Below are 16717 nucleotides of genomic sequence, written 5' to 3'. Positions count from 1 at the left end.
GAGTATACCTGTGTCAGACAATTATCTGACTTGTATTTCGGTTAAATCTGCTCTCACCCAGGATCCCACAAGAAGCAGGGGTGTTCTGGATGGACGTGTTCTTTCTACCGATCTCAGTGTTAAGGGACTGCAGGCTGAAGTCTACCTCAAGTCATGGCTGGTTCCTGGAAATGATTGGGTTAGGACACTAGAGCTTCTGCTTACTTGCCTTTCACTAATGGTGAGACACCTTAATTCCCTGCTGGGTACTTAAGGAAGTGACAGACCTGGGAGGGCTTGCTTTTGGTAAGGCTGAAAGCTTTTCTTCTTATAGATTTATCTTTTGTCTGTAGCCCGCCTATGAGGTCATGGGCACATATGTGCAGTGCCTGCAGAGGCCGCTGGGTCTCCAGGAACTGATGTTAGAACTGTGAGCTACCATGTGCGTGCTGGGAAACAGATCCTATGCCAGAGCAGTAAATACTCTCAACCAGTGAGCAGTCTCTCCAGACCCTTGTTTTGAGACAGATTCTCATGCAGCTCAGACTAACCAGGAACTGATTTTCCAGCTTCCACCGCCTACATATAGGGATTGCAAGGGTGGGCTACCATGTCAGGTTTTATGTGATGCTGCGATCAGATCAGGAAACTGATCGGAGCTTAGTACATGCCAGGTAAGCACTCTTACCATCTGAGCCACATCTCCAGCCCATTGGAACCAGCACTTCCTGACAGTTGAGAACACAGTCAGAAGCTGGGAGATTGAAGGGAGTAGGAATGATAGCCGTGACCCAACATTTGGTCTCTGCCTGACAGGTTGCCTTTATTCTCTCCCACCATAGCCAGTGAAGGAAGCCTTTTTTTGCAAAATCCCCAAACCTAAACTGCCTTTTTCCTGTGGTCATGACTGATGCAAGTGGAATGAAGAATGATGGGCCAGAGGCAGGCCAGGCTTCCTTACAGTCATTTGGTAGCTGTGCAAAACCTTATAAATGAGAAACCTGTTGTTACTTTCCAAAGAAAGTGATGAAATACCCACTTCATTCCAAGGCCGTGGTGAAGACCGAGACAGAATAGAGTAACCACAGTTTGCTTCATTTTCTACCCACAGGGCCCCAATATTACAGAAGTGCGATGCTAGGTGTGGTGGTGCACGCCTTTAATCCCAGCACTCGGGAGGCAGAGGCTGTGATATCTGAGTTCATGGCCACTGTGGTCTACAATCTGGGTTCCAGGACAGCCAGGACTACACAATGGAGACCCTCATTTCAAAAGGGGGGGGAAGAACGAGCAACAAGTTCTCTTAACTGCTGAGCCATTGCTCCAGCAGTCCTTAAAATTAATGAAAGGATCTTGCTGGGCAGTGGTGGCACACACCTTTAATCCCAGCACTCAGGAGGCAGAGACAGGTGGATTCCTGTGAGTTCGAGCCCAGCCTGGTCTACAGAGCAAGTTCCAGGACAGGTTTCAAAGCTACACAGAAAAACACTCTCTTGAAAAACAAAAACAAGGGCTGGAGAGATGGCTCAGTGGTTAAGAGTACTGACTGTTCTTCCAGGTGACCTGAGTTCAATTCCCAGCAACCACATGGTGGCTCACAACCATCTGTAATGAGATCTGGTGTCCTCTTCTGGCATGCGGGCAAACATGGAGGCAGAATATTGTATACATAATAAGTAAATAAAATCTTAAAAAAAAAAACAACAAAAGATCTTAATTCATTATTCTTAATTTTTCTATTACACTTACCTGTTTGGTTAGTTTGCATGTGCACAGGCACACACAGGGCATGCACGTGTGAAAGCCAGAGGACAGCAGCAGGAGTCAGTTTTCCTTGTCTCCTGTGGGCCCTGGGGCTTGAACTCTGGCTGTTAGGTGTGGCAGCAGGCCCCTTACCCATTGACCCACCTTGCCAGGCCCCCACAAACAGTCACTCTAGCGAAAGTGTTTGGCATTCAGTTTATTTGCAGAATCAACAGCACACTATTTATAAATCACACTTTGTACAATCAGGTTTCCCCTGCCCTTGCACACTGGGGGGTCAGGGAAGACCTAGTCCCTCCAACAGCTATAAACAGCCTAAGATAATGAGTTTATGAAAAATACATTCTTTTCCTTCAGCAAACAAAATTATTTATGAAGCAGTATGGTTCAGCAATAGGGAGCAAAAGGGAAAAAATTACTTCTAAGAAAGCAACAGCTCCTTTCCTGGTAGGATTCATCATTTCCAGTCTGAAATATTCATATCAGAGATCTTGTATTTAAAGAGGAATGGGTTACTTAGCAGGGCTACTACAGCAAACACTGTGTTCATCAGTTACGGGAATTAGAAGGCTCTCCCGGACACTGGTACTTGAAAAACTTTATGTTCATATTGAATACATTATCTGCTTCTGAACTTCTCGGTGTCCACTGACACCCAAGACCTGTTCTGGTTTTCTTGGTGGGGGTGGGAAGTTGGGTTGGGGGTGCAGGGACGGATGGGGGAAATATGGGTGTTGTTTGGTGCTGGGTATGGAACCTGGAGTCTTGAGTACTGATTTTAAGTCAAACCACAGATCTCAAGCAATGTCCTTGAAGGAATTGACTCTTGGCCTTTATGAACAAGAGATGTTCTAATAAACAAATTAGGACCACCAGTTATTCACTCTTAGTCAGGGTCTTATATAGCCCAGGCTGGCGTTGAACGCACGATACCCGTGTCTCTTCCCACCAAGTGCTGTGATTAAAGGCGTGGACACCATGCCCAGTGCAGACCAGCCACACATTCTACTCTTTCTCTCCAAGAACAATATATAACGAACTAGCATCTTGATCAATTGGTGGGGTTAAAACAGATTTAACTTTTAAGGAACCCTCACATAGGTAAAAACTTTCTTTTACCCCCCAGGCTGATGCCTATAAAATACTTAGTGAGGAGGATATGCAAGCACCCAGGCGTGAGAGATGGTCCCTGAGCATGGAAAGATCACTTCCTAAACTAATCACTGGGGTCTTGTGGCTCACTATAGTCATGGGTGATATTCTGTACCAGGTAGGCGTCCAAATCCCGACATTGGTAGACGGATATACTGTCCAACACCCAGTCCCACATCACCAGGTGTGCCTCACACAGCTGTCCAATCTCTGCAGGCAGAACACACAGAGACAGGTGTCAAGTCATTCTTCAGACCAGACTCAATCAATCCACACTGGGATCTGACTACAGGAGTCCTTAGGGTCAACAGGAGGGAGCCAAACTGGTGCTCTGAAGCAACACGTCAGGATGGAAATCCTTACTCAGAAGCCAGAGGGGCGATCGCAGTAAAAGCCCGGTCTCGCTGGGCGGTGGTGGCACACGCCTTTAATCCCAGCACTTGGGAGGCAGAGGCAGGCGGATTTCTGAGTTTGAGACCAGCCTGGTCTACAAGAGCTAGTTCCAGGACAGGCTCTAGAAACTACAGGGAAACCCTGTCTCGAAAAACCAAAAAAAAAAAAAAAAGCCCAGTCTCTGGAAATTGAAATACTGAAATAACACGAGCTTCAACCTGATAAAGGAGAAGCCACCAAAGAGAGCAACAGTGTGGAGAAGTATCTTAAGTGAGGTAACAAACCACCAGATGCATGATCACCTGTGTGTAAATGCACATACACATATACACTCTCCTTTGTTTACAGACAGGGTATAACTGTACAGCTGTGGCTGGCCTTGAACTTGGCCTTGTAGACCAGGCTATACTTGAACTCACAGAGACTGAACTGCTTCTGCCTCCCAAATGCTGAGGTTAAAGGTGTGTACTAACATACCTGGCCTCATTTATTACTTTTATAATACAAAACAACAAAAATGTCAAAAAGATGGCTCAGTGGGTAAAGACACCTGTAGAGTTTGACTGTAATAAAGCTTTTCTAATTAACATTTTAGTCATTCATTCATGTAAACCAACCAACCAACCAAAACAAAAACAAAAAACAAAACAAAACAAAAACCAAACAAAAACAAAACAACAATGACAAAAATAGGCCACGAAGAGTGGCAACACCTTTAACCCCAGCACCTGGGAGGCAGAGGCAGGTAGAGCTCATTGAGTTCCAAGACAGCCAGGGCTACATGGTGAGACCACACCTCAATAAATAAATAAAATAAAACAAAAATATTAGTCAAGTAAACACCAGGTAATTAGTGACCCCACAGACGTAAGTACATGAATACACTTTACCAGGGCAGCCATTCTCTTCTGTCCAGGCACTTGGCTGTACGATCACAATTGGATGAGCATCCTGCATCCCCAGGAAGGAAGAAAAGTGTATCACAGCAGGGTTTATGGAAAAGTCTGCCACCACTTTCACACAGCGAGAGGCTAGAAAGGAAAGGCTTCCCTCCACACATTCACTGCTCATGGTTCCCAGCCCTTACCGATGCCTCTCAGCTGAGTCCTCTAACACAAGCTCACTGTAGAGAAAGCCCCTGCGCTACTTTACAGGATTTGCTTAAAGGCAGGAGAGTATATTCCTCCCGTTAAGAAGGCCCCAATACTCACTGTGTCACGGGTGAGTGACGAAAGCTCCTTCACCACAGAAGCCCCACACAGCTGCAGCATCCTCTCCAGCTCATCTGTAGAGAACGGATATAAAATCATCACAGTGATCCACACGTGTACCCAGTGCCTGCGCCAGTCTTCCCTGGAGCAAACCCTCTCAGGGGGCAGTCAGTTTTTGTTTTAAGGGACAGAGACCCTAAAATTAGTATGGCTCCTAAGTTAATCTGCCACTGATATGCCTATGCCTGCTCTGGTCATTTGTCTCCACGAAGCCACTTGGTAGATATGGTTTCGTGGTCTCCCAAATGAAACACGTGAAAAAGAAACCCAGGATCGGATTTCCAATAATTCGCTAGCTAGCTAGATACTATGTGAAAAACACTTGTCTTTCTTCCTTGTTCCTGCATTCTAATTAGGTGTTGGTGACTGATAATCACAGCCACTGAGAGCACCATTCTTGATAATTACTCTAAATGTGAAAAGATGGGACTGTATTTCATCCAGGGGGAGGGAAACCCAAAACAACATGTCCTCCTGGCCAGACACCCAGCATAGGATCAGAACAGGTCACATGCTGGGCTAGAACCCACATGTCTAGGGAATGATTATCAGAAGAGCTTGGGCCTAAGAATCAGCAGCACCGACCAACTTTGGCTTCTTTGGATGTACTCTTAAAAGGATCCTCCTCATACTGTTCAGGAAGGAAGACTGCTCACTCCTGAGAACTGTGGAGGTCTCCTGCCTGCCTGAGCTGAGGCTAACTTAGCCTCTCTGCCAATGACATTCACTAGAGTCCCCAGCTGGACAATGGTTGCGCACACTTTTAATCCCAGTACTTGGGAGGGAGAGGCAGGTGGATCTCTGAGAGTTCGAGGATAGCCAGGACTACACACACACACACACACACACACACACACACACACAAACAAAAAACTGTATCAAGAAAACAACAAAAACCCCAGAGAAACCATTGCCCAACATGTGTGCTACCACTCATCTGCTTGCGGCCAGACACTCAGGCCCAGGTTTTCGACCCGTGGGCTGTGATCCCTTGGAGGGAGGAATCAAGCGGCCCTTTCACAGGAGCTGAATATCAGATAACAGTAGCAAAATTAGCTATCAAGTGGCAATGAAATAATTTTATGGCTGGGTCAGCACAGCACCAGAACTGTGTTAAGGGGAGCACCATTTGGAAGGCCGAGAACGCTGCGCTAAGGCCTCCCTAAGTCACAGGACTCCAGTCCCCGGAGCTGAGGTGAGACTCAGATTAAAAGGGGAAGAAACCTTCTTTTTGAAGAGAACTAACCAAAGCTACACATGGACAAGGGCCTTGGATAGCAAGAGTGGAGCCCACAGCAGTCTTCTGTGGTTCGGGTCTCAGGAGCCCAAGCTGGTGGTGGATTCTCTATGTACTCAAGGACAACCCTAGACTGCTGACTCTCCTGCTTCTACCTCGTAAGTACGTGGATTACAGGCACATGTCACAAAGTCCAGCTTCATGGCAGTTTTCATTGGCACATCATATTTAATATTAAATTGAACTAGAAATATCCACTATGACCCTCCTTTTCCCCTGGGCCTGGGCCTGGCCCAGACCATAAAACTTCTCTATTAAATGAAGGTAGCTCAGGAAGAAGAGAACTCTTTTTGACACTTATAATAAATTGGAGGTTCATGTATCCCTGCCCGTCCTGAAACTTCCTTGTAGACTAGGCTGGCCTTGTAGATCTGCTGTCTACCTCTACCTCCTAAGTGCTGGAATTAAAGGTATGTGCCACTACTGCCTGTTTGATTGTTTTTGAGACAGGGTTCTCACCACTTATCCCTGGCTGGCCCAGAGCTCAAAGTGTTGGCATTAAAGGCATGTGCTGAGAACCGGAGAGACGGCTCAGCAGGTAAGAGCGCTGATTGGTCTTGCAGAGGTCCTGGGTTTGGTTCCAAGCACCCACAGGTGGCTCACAGCTGTAACTCCAGTTCCAGGTTATCTGGTTTCTTCTTCTGACCTCTTATGGGCTCCTGGCACAAGTGGTGCATATACATTCAGAGACAAAACATTTCACATAACAATAAAACCACAATTCTTAAGCAGGGTGTGGTAGCACAGAGATAGGTGGATTTTGAGTTTGAGGCTAGCCTGGTCTACATAGCAAGTTTCAGGGCAGCCAGGTCTACACAGAGATGCTTTCTCAAACAGAAAACAAACAAAATCTAACAAAAATTAAAACAACTACAGCAACAAAGGCCTGTGCTGCCACACCTGGTGAAGCCCAGGATGTTCTCATAGTGAGCAATGCTAGAAGCTTTGTCCCACACAAGCACAGAATACGGTACCTTAAACCTCAACTCCTCACTAATCTCATGGGAAAGAACACATGCCTTGCCTTTTGTCATAGAAAGACCTCCACAGAGGCTGACCCTGTCTGCTACCTTGTACGCTCTGCTATGTAAGAAAAGCTGGTTCTGCAACGGCACAGCCTCCCAGGTGCTTACCTTTGGGCATGTTGGTGAAGGGCTCACAACAATAGATTTTTAGGCCTTTGAAGAGCTGTGAAGAGAACAGAATGAGTGATGTTGTGTAGAGAAAAGAATCTACGCAGGTGTCCAGGGAGCCAGAAGAGCACATTCGAGCTCCTAGAGCTGGGGTTACTAGCAGCTATGAGCTGCCCGATGTGGGTGCTGGAAATCAAAAGCAGGCCTTTGGAATGAGCAGCAAGCACTGACCACTGAGCCGCCTCTCCAGACTCTATCCCCTTTTTGTGAGACAGGATCTTATATAGGCCAGGCAGCCTCAAACTTGTAATATAGGTTGGCCTCGAACTCCTGATCCTCCTGCTTCCACCTCTCAAATGCTGGGATGACAGGAATGCACCACCTTGCCGAGTCTGGGTTTTTATAATAGAGCCCCCCCTAAAATAGAACAACTTTTCTTTACCACTTGACAACTTCTGTGCTCCTTCCTAGAGCTAGACGATCAGCTCGATATTCTGAACTGATTTCGGATTTTACTGAATCATGCATAAAATTGATCTATATTCTACAGTCACTCTAAAAAAATACATTATTTTGTGTGTATACGCATGTGCCATATGTCCAAGTGCCTGGGGAGGCCAGAGGACATCAGATTTCCTGGTGCTGATGTTACAGACAGCTCTGAGGTACCCAGTGTGGATGCTAGGAGGAGCAGGAAGTGCTCTTAACCTGAGTTCTCTCTAGCCCCTGAAGTCATTCTTTGTCATTTAAGGGATGAACACCTTGTCAGGTCCAGTTTATGCTTGGTGACCCTGGCAAAGTGACTTTACTTTTTGTCGGAGATGATGAAAATAAACCAAACACTAACAACCAACTGGTTCTTCTTTACATTTAATAGCAAGAAATTCAAAGCTACTAGATGATGGTTGATGTTTACCCTGACTGGGTACCAGGACTAACCATGCCCCAGCCAGCACAGCCATCTATGGTATGTGCACACAATCCTCTTCTCTACTAGTCAAGAGCCTCTCCCTCCTTCCCTACTGCTATGACAAGTACCACTGCATCTTCAGGCGACTTGGACATTTCTCATTTGGTGCAAATCTTTCACCCAGCTGGCCGGAACACCTGGTGCTCTGATGACACAGAATACATACAAACACACCCTCTAAAGGGAAAATATAATTACAGTGCTCCTTAGCGCCGCCCAAAGAACATTCCGTGATACCGGAAATGTCCTGTATCTGTCTCCTAAGATGTAAGCCCTAAGCCACTTGTCAGGCACTTGATATGTGGTTAGTATAATTGACGAACTGAACTTCCAAACTTTTCTTTTCCTTTTTGGAGATAGGGTTTCTCTGTGTAGCCCTGGCTGTCTTGAAACTAGGTCTGTAGACCAGGCTGGCCTCAAACTCATAGAGATCCACCTGCCTCTGCCTCCCAGGTACTGGGATTAAAGGTGTAAGCTACCACTGCGTGGTTTGAACTTCATTTTTTATCAAGCTTGGAGCAGGCCCGTGTCTAGTAAACGGTGTTAGTACAAAATCTTAGGTGTGCACTGACTTGAGTTCTGAGAGTTTCAAGTTATCATTTTAAAGAAACCTAAATTTGTGTCAGTTATTAATATTTTTGTTTTGATACAGGATCTCAATCTGTAGTCCCCCAAATTTACAATCCTCCCGCCTTAGCTTTGAGTGTTGGGATTACAAAGGAGCGCCACTCACGAGGTATATGGATGGCTATATTTTCATATACCATTTGAGTAACTCATTCTTTTGACTGTCTTCCTACCCTTCTATGACTCTAAAAGAAAACTGACTGGGTCAGCTGAGACAAAATCAAGGGGCTGAAAACGGCAGATGGCTCCACTGGAAATGACTTCACCCCACATGACAGGCAGAGGAAGAGGGCAGCAGGCAAGGCAGTTCTTGTTGGAAATGACAGTTCCCACCTCTGCCGCGCTCCCTATCCTATGTGTTGACAGGACCTAGATGCTCAGAAATGCTAGAAGTTCCCTCCAGGCAGTCAGTTGGAGCAAATGCTGCCTTGAGATATATAAAACATTAGGAATTTCATACCCAGGCCGACACTGATGAGAATGTCTAGTTGTGAGATAAGGGATCTAAAGCTTCACCTCTACAAACACATTTCAGTATCTTCTGAATGCCATTACTTTGCCCAAGCAGTTTCCGTCACTGCCATCCTGAATGTAAGAGAAATCCCGTGGCACTCGGCTTTCCTTTGAGGAAAGAGGGACGGACCTGGTGTTAATTCTGCACGGAACCAGCTGGGTAAGAACAAACGGTCGGCTCATAGAGAACACCTTGGGGAAAAGCGAGAAGCAGGGTGAGCAGCTTTTCTTGGCACCTGGGACAGTTATGTGATGGCTCAGAGAGTGAGGATGGGCTGACACCAAGGGTTCAGAACCCCGAGCTTGGCTTGTGATACCGTCCAAAGCAGTTTTCCGTAGAAAAACCACCCTCACCGGCCTCCTCTCAAGTTTCTGTGGAGGAACAGAAGGCGCTCCGCGTGGGAGTGTTCTGAAACACCTGCTGGTGCACACTTGAAAGGGAAGAAAAGCAGCCTGGGAACACAAGCACTTATCCAGTAACCTGGGAAATCAGTTGGCTCTGGCCTACCAGGCAGGTGTGAAATATTGCGGAGACCTCTTCCTGCAAGGAGGATGCAGCTCTGACTGCACCATCTGCTACGGCATGCTAGAGAAAAGTCAGAGTCCTGCTCTTACTTGCAAAGTTGTTGGGATAATCTGCTTTTCTCCTGCAAAGCCATCTATAACTTGTGAATTTATATTTGAAGCTCGACGGCCTGTGTTTAGCTTCTTCTGTCACGCACTAGTTAAGTCAACCTGGGGAGTTTAACCTCTCTAAGCCTAAGTTTTCTCATATGTGACATATAGGTAATAACAGTAGCACATCACAGTGCTGTAAGACTGCTGACTACGAGTTGCTTCCTTTCTGTGCACACAGGCTGTACCATGTACACTGCTCACAGCACTTACTGTGCTACTCAGAGAAAAGACCACGGTGAAGTAAGAGGAGCAAAAGGTTTAGATTCACATCTTTTTTTTTTTTTTGTGTGTGTGTGTGTGTGTGTGTGTGTGTGTGTGTGGTGGTGGGGCGTTAGAGAAAGGGTTTCTTTGTGTGGGCCTGGATGTCCTGGAACTCACACTGTAGACCAGGCTGGCCTCGAACTCACAGAGATCTGCCTGCTTCTGCCTCTCTAGTGCTGGGATTAAAGGAGTGTGCCATGACCGAGCCTAGAGTCACATCTTTGAAATCTAAACTCTATCACTTACAACTGCCACTCTAAGCTTTATGTTCCCTTACTCACGGGGCAGAAGCAATCCTTGTTTGCCTTGTTGGGCACACAGCCAGTGCCCAGTGCACCACAGCAGGTGGCTGCAGAGCCCTAGGCTGGGGTTTCTGTCACACACAAGAGGGACTTTACCTTTTCCTTGGATTCTCTGGATCGCTTTGGACCTTGGTGGTTTCTTCCAGTAACAACATCTCCTTTGACTTCAAATTCATGCTGAAACCAAACACAAAACTTTATGATCAGTGGGGTGGAGAGATGACCCAGCTGTTAAGAGTGTGTACTCATCTTGGAGAGGACCAGAGTTTGGTTTCTAGTTCCCATGTCTGGCTGCTCACAACCACCTATAACTCCAGTTCCAAGGGGCTCTGACACAGGCTTCCACAGGCACTATATTCATGTGTACACACGCACAGGCACACATGCGCACACACACACAAAATTAAAAACTGGGTCATGTAGCAGAGTACCATGTACCAGGCAGGCCAGGACTATATTATAAAATATTGTCATTATTATTATTATTACTATTATTATTATTATGACAAAGCTGTGTAGCCTGGCTGGCCTAGAACTCGATCTGTAGTTTAGGCTGCTTCTTGATTCTGCCTCTTCCCAAGAGCTGAGATTTAAAGACCTATCCAACCATACCCAGCTGAGACCCTGTCTCAGATTTTTTTTTTTTAAATTCATCCTTCTATTTTATTTTATGTATGAGTGTTTTGCCTACTTGTATATATGTGTTCCATACACACACCTGGTACCCAAAGAGATCAGATTCCCTGGAACTGGAGTTATAGATAGCTATGAGAATCCATGAGATGCTGGAATAAAACCCTGGTTCCTAGCCTGGTGTGGTAGCACATGCCTTTAACACCAGCACTTGGAAGGTGGCGGGAGGCAGATCTTGGAGTTTGAGGCTAGTATGGTCTACAGAGTGAGTTCCAGGACAACCAGGGCTGTATACAACACAGTAAAACCTTCTCTCAAAAACCACCACTAACAAAACAAAACAAAACTAACAAAACAACACAAAAAAATCCTGGTTCCTTAGAATAGCCAAGTGCTCTGACTTCTCTTCTGGGGCCCAGGTTCAATTCCCAGCACCCACAATAGCAGCTCACAACTGTCTAACTCCAATTTCAGAGGATCTGACATCCTCACAAAGACATATATGCAGGCAAAACACCAGTGCATGTAAAATAAATATAAATAAATCATTAAAAAACGAAACCCAAACCAACTCCAAGAAAACAAAAACCCCAAACACACAAAGCACCATGACCAGAGGAAGAGAAGTCACATTCGTTGAAGTACTTTGGTATTTAATTAGTTAGTGTGCGCACATCTGTAGGCTCAGGCTGGCTCTTTCCATCCACGTGGAGCCTGAGGTCTGCCTTCGGGGCATCAGGCTCAGCAGCTAGTGCCTTCACCTGAGCCACCTCCACAGCCCCAAGGTCAATCTTTGCTGAAATTACCGATCAGCTTTCATCTCATTGGGATTGATTTTCTTTTAAAAATGTATTTTAATTTCTAACATCTATCTCCTTTCAAAAGATTCACTGAGCATTAGATTAAACTGCTAACACTGTACCGTGTAATGGTAACTGGAGGGTTTGATCGCTTAAGTCAATTGTGTGTTGTCAGCTGAAAACACTAGGGCCTTTCAGAGCTCCGTTGAGAGATTCAGTTACTGAAGTCACAACAATAGAATGAGGCCAGTGAGATGGCCCAGCCGAGAGCGGCTGGAGCGGCAGACCGCCCGCCACAGGTCAGACAACCTCGGTCCAACCCAGAACCCGCACAAAGGTAGGAAACGCTACAAAGTTGTCCCCCGACCTCCACACATACGCTTCCCACTTTTATACACACACACACACACACACACACACACACTTTAAAAGATAAAACACACTTAACATTTTGAAGAAACTCCAGTGTTTTTTATAGTAACTACTTTGCTAATAAGAGAAAGACTAATGGGCCGGAGAGTTGGCAGTTTGGGGAAGAATGCTTGGAAGCTGCTGTGAGTGAATTTCAGACGGTAGGGAAGACTTGCTAAGCATTGTTGGGATATCAAGAAGCCAAGCAAGGGACTGGAGAGATGTGGGCAAGGCTCTTGCTGCCAAACTTGAAAGCCTGAGTTTGCTCCCCAGACTCCACATAATAAAAGGAAGGAGCCAACTTCTGATGCCTACAAGTTGTCCTTTGACCTCCACACACATGCCAAGGCACACACCTTCCCCCACAATAAATAAAAAGTCAAACCCCAAAGTAGAAACCATCTCTATGCTTCCAATTATCCTAAAAGTAAAATTTTTAAGTATTATGTGGCTTCACACAAGTCTTCCCCAATCTGGTCCTTGTCTCTGAGTTCTCACCTGTCCTGCCGTCTGTGCTCCCTACACAAAACTGGCCAGTTCCCTATCTTCAACTACAATGGTCTATTCTTCTTTAATAAACCAAACCCACCCCATCATCCAGATCTATTGTTTCTGTTTTTATTTTGAAAATAAACGGTTTCTCTGTATAGCCCTTGCTGTCCTGGAACTTGCTGCAGAGCTACTTTTGTACACTGTGAATATGTATTGTTCTCATTGGTTAATAAAGAGCTGATGGGCAGGTAGAGGTTAGGTGGGGCTTGAGGACAAAACAAGGAAGTGGGGAAGAAGGAGGGCGGAGTCACCAGGAGATGTGGAGAAGATGAACATGCCATGCTGAAAAAGGTACTACCATATGGAAGAGAGTTGATAAGAAATATGGGTTAGGGGATGATGTGGGGGAGCAGGAGGAAGTGGCAGAAGGGGAGAGTGGGAACTGGGATTGGCATGTAAAATGAGAAAAAACTGTTTTTTTTTAAAAACAAAGAAAAAGTAAATTAATTAAAAAAATTTAAGTTGTTAGTAACAAGCCTGAGCTATCGATTGAGCATTTATAATTAATATTAAATCTTTGTGTGGTTATTTGGAAGCCTGCAGTAGCTCTGTAGACAAGTCTAGTCTCAAACTTACACAGATCCACCTACCTCTGCCTACAGAATACTGGGATTTAAGGTGTATGCAGCCACACCCAGCCACACCCAGATCTTAGTGCTTTCTGTTCCTATCAGAGTTGTTCTCTACATTTTTCGAAGACAGTTCTTTGTTATTAGGTCTTAGCTCAGTTGTTTCACAAAGACTTTGCCCAACCTCTGTAACTGAGGTAGGTAACCCTTGACTCCAAACAACTGTTAGTCTATTGTCCATCAAAGCATTTATTGGTGTATGAGATTCCTCTATTTATTGTGCATCTCCTCTTACTAGGCATACATCTTTCCAGAATAGGGAATTTGGTCATTCTTGTTTACTGTGGTATTCCTAGTAACTGATACTTGGTGGGCTACCAATAAATGGTCGCTAAGTGAAATTAACATCAAGTATCATTTAATTAATTATGAATATACTGAGTAGTGTGTAATAGTTTTAAACAGATTCCACTAATTTTGTTTCGTGTGATCTATTGTCATCATCAGTTCTTGGCTGTACTAAAATTATTCTTCCTACTACATGCTTAACGTATTTAATTCTCACTGTTCTTTGTATCATAAAAAGCAGCATTTCTTGGAAGGAGACTGATTTCTAAACAGATATTCAGCACGTTAATTTCTTTTTCTGAGACAGGGTCTCCTGTAGCTTATGCTGGCTTTGAACTCATGTAATTTAAGTTGCTCATTCTGCTGCTCCCACTCTCTAAGACTGGGATCACAAGCAAATGTAATTCATATTCATGAGGTGCTGAGAATCAAACCTAGAGTCACACACGTGTTAGACAAGCACAAACCGAGCCACACCCTTACCCAAAGTCATTTTCTTTAACAATGGTGACTAGCCAGTTTCCTACAAAGGTGTACACTTAGGAGCGTGGTGTGGTGGAACAAATATATTATCCCAGAATCCCAGCACTTGGGAGGTCAGGGGTAGGCGATCAGGAGTGCCAGACCATTCCATGCTATGCGACCCCCACTCCTAAAGGGTGGTGGTAGTGGTGGTTTCTGATTATTTATTTATAAAGACAGGCTCAGACAGGCTCATAGGCCTTTAGTCCCAACACTGAGGAGGCAGAGGCAGGTGGATCTTTATAAGTTTGAGGCCAGCCTGGTCTACAAACTGAGTTACAGGACAGTAAGAGCTGTTACACAGAGAAACCCTGTCTTGAAAAACAAAAACAGAAAGACAGGCTCTTGTTATGTAGCCTAGGCTGGCCTGAAACTATGTAGTCCAGTCAGGCCTCAAACTCCTAAGCGTTGGTATCACAGATACGCACCACCTCATCCGGCTCTGGAGGTGGCTCGTTATTTGTTCATATGAATCTTTATTTTGTAAGTTCCTTTCTTTCTGCAAAGAAAACACATTCTTTTGCAATCTAGAACGAATAAGAACACGGCATTTCCTGGCCTGCTCTACATCACTCTCAACAGCCCCCTCACTGAGGAAAATGTGTGTTGAACGGAAAGCAACGCCAATTGCAGCGTCTCTGGCACGTGCATATCAACTACCTACCACACTCAGCAGTCTTCTTTCTTGAATAGACCGGATGACCCCTGCAGAGAACACAGGAGAGATAAGTCATAAAGAGCAGAACAACAGGTTCTCTTTGTGGAGGTGGGAAATTCAGCAGTTCACAGGAGAGCTCACTCTTTAATAAGGCCGGTGGCAGATTTCCTTCTGGACACAGTGAAGATTATATTATTTAAACATAATAAAAGTGCTGCTTTATATGGATTCCTCCTACTATTAGATAAGTCCTCGCTCACATCTAGCACGGCTAAGAGGGGACCAGGTCCTGTTCTATCTGAACAAAGTCATACGCATTTAAAGACAAAGCTAGTTTTGTGCTAAAGACCTTTTGGTAACTCAGACTTAGCATCAGCAGAAACCTCAGGTGTTAAAGGGAGCAGACACACTGCATTGCACTTACATGAATAACTAACTATCCATTTTCCTCCCGCGATTCCTAGGAAATACTTCAGTGTCCGTTCACACACAAGCTCAGCATCTGCAGAATGAAAGGCACCCAAGGCGTTAGAAAAACAGAAGTGGGAGGTGCTGCCCAAGAAGCTGGAGCCCAGCACCCCTTGAGATATAAAATCAGAAGCCAGAAGCATCACTAAGGATAACCAGCAGGAGTGGGTTGTTGGAAGCCTGGAAGAGGCAGATGCCATGTTGAGACCAGAGGAACTGTCTGCCTCAGCCAAGGCTAGCTAAAGAGCGCTACCCCATGTTAATTAGTACTAGTGATCAATGTGGGTGTAGATCTACTTTACCAGACAGCAATATGTAAGAAAAGTGCTGAAGTCCTAAATTGGAAAAAATAAAAATTAAAAAAGATCCTAAATCAGAAATGCCAATGACAAGTTCAGCCCTGCAGTTTCTCCCTGGGGACCCTGACCCCTTGTGTTCCTGAGAGGGACAGGGAAAGTCTCGCCACAGCTATTCCCCTTCCCGTGTAGGTATTTCAATAAGCAGGAGATGAAGAGTCTGTTTATTGCCTAGTGTTTCAAAGGCCACTTTGAAGAACTGAGCAAACTGAGAAAAAACCATTTAAACAGGAGAGATGTATTCAACTAAATCCCAGACACAGCAGGCCGTCTGCAAGTAGTGGAAGCGGCCATTCTGCCTCACAGAATTCCTCATAATTTAAGCTTCTTGCTTAAATGTTATAAAGGCTGATTTTAGCTCACAAGCAACACATGCTGCATTGTCTTTGAGTTTAAAGAGCTACTTTAGATTTAATTTGTATTTTCAAGCTCTCTTTCACCTTTATCACCTTTCATCCTAACTCATTTCTTAAAACATATTAAAATCTAATGGTGTTCCTCTCTTACATAGAACTTAGCTTCCATATCTTGTTCTGGCACCTGCCTCCAATGAGCACTGCCCTCTGGTACAATTTCCATGCACGAGAAACCTAGATTTTAGCGGTCTTACAGAAAGAGTCAAAAAGCTTTCAACCCTGTGGTGAAGCCTAGAGCTCTGTGGCACTCTGAATGTAACTGACCCTCACAATCCCAAAGGGAGTGGTACTATTAGGAGGAAATGTGTCACTGTGGCAGTGAGCTTTGAGTTTTCCTATGCTCAGGATACCCGCCCAGTGTCTTGGACCATTTCCTGTCGCCTGCAAGATGAAGGACTCTTAGCTCCTTGGTCAGCACCATGCCTGCCTGTGTGTCACCATGTTTCCCGCCATGATGATAATGGCCTGAACCTCTGAAACTGTAAGTGAGGCACCCCAATTAAGTACTGAGCATCTCTTCACAGCAACAGAAACCTAACTAAGATAAGCTCTAAGGACAGAAATATCCCAGGGTGGGCAAGCATGCACCAGAAAACCAATTCTGTGAGCAAGGTTTTAGACAGTCCTGTGCAGTTTTTTGACTT

At 45.1% G+C, this 16717-nt stretch overlaps 1 protein-coding gene across 6 annotated transcripts in view; it reads right to left on the bottom strand.

Moving 5' to 3' along the window:
- Positions 1-1924: 1924 nt before the first annotated feature.
- Brca1 (BRCA1 DNA repair associated) overlaps positions 1925-16717 on the bottom strand; it is a 68885-nt gene continuing 54092 nt past the window's right edge. For all 6 annotated transcript variants that reach the window (XM_038328437.1, XM_038328439.1, XM_038328441.1 and 3 more), the window contains 7 exons: positions 15258-15335; positions 14840-14880; positions 10437-10517; positions 6990-7044; positions 4500-4573; positions 4179-4239; positions 1925-3105 (listed from right to left, as the gene is read on the bottom strand). In XM_038328437.1, coding sequence (XP_038184365.1) covers positions 2960-3105; positions 4179-4239; positions 4500-4573; positions 6990-7044; positions 10437-10517; positions 14840-14880; positions 15258-15335 — 536 coding nt within the window. In that variant the 3' untranslated portion in view covers positions 1925-2959. The remainder of the gene's footprint in view (positions 3106-4178; positions 4240-4499; positions 4574-6989; positions 7045-10436; positions 10518-14839; positions 14881-15257; positions 15336-16717) is intronic.

Source organism: Arvicola amphibius, chromosome 4 (genome assembly GCF_903992535.2).
Source record: "Arvicola amphibius chromosome 4, mArvAmp1.2, whole genome shotgun sequence".
Taxonomy (NCBI): Eukaryota; Metazoa; Chordata; class Mammalia; order Rodentia; family Cricetidae; genus Arvicola; species Arvicola amphibius.
The sequence above is the reverse complement of the archived record's forward strand: the minus strand, read 5'-3'. Positions and strand labels throughout refer to the sequence as shown.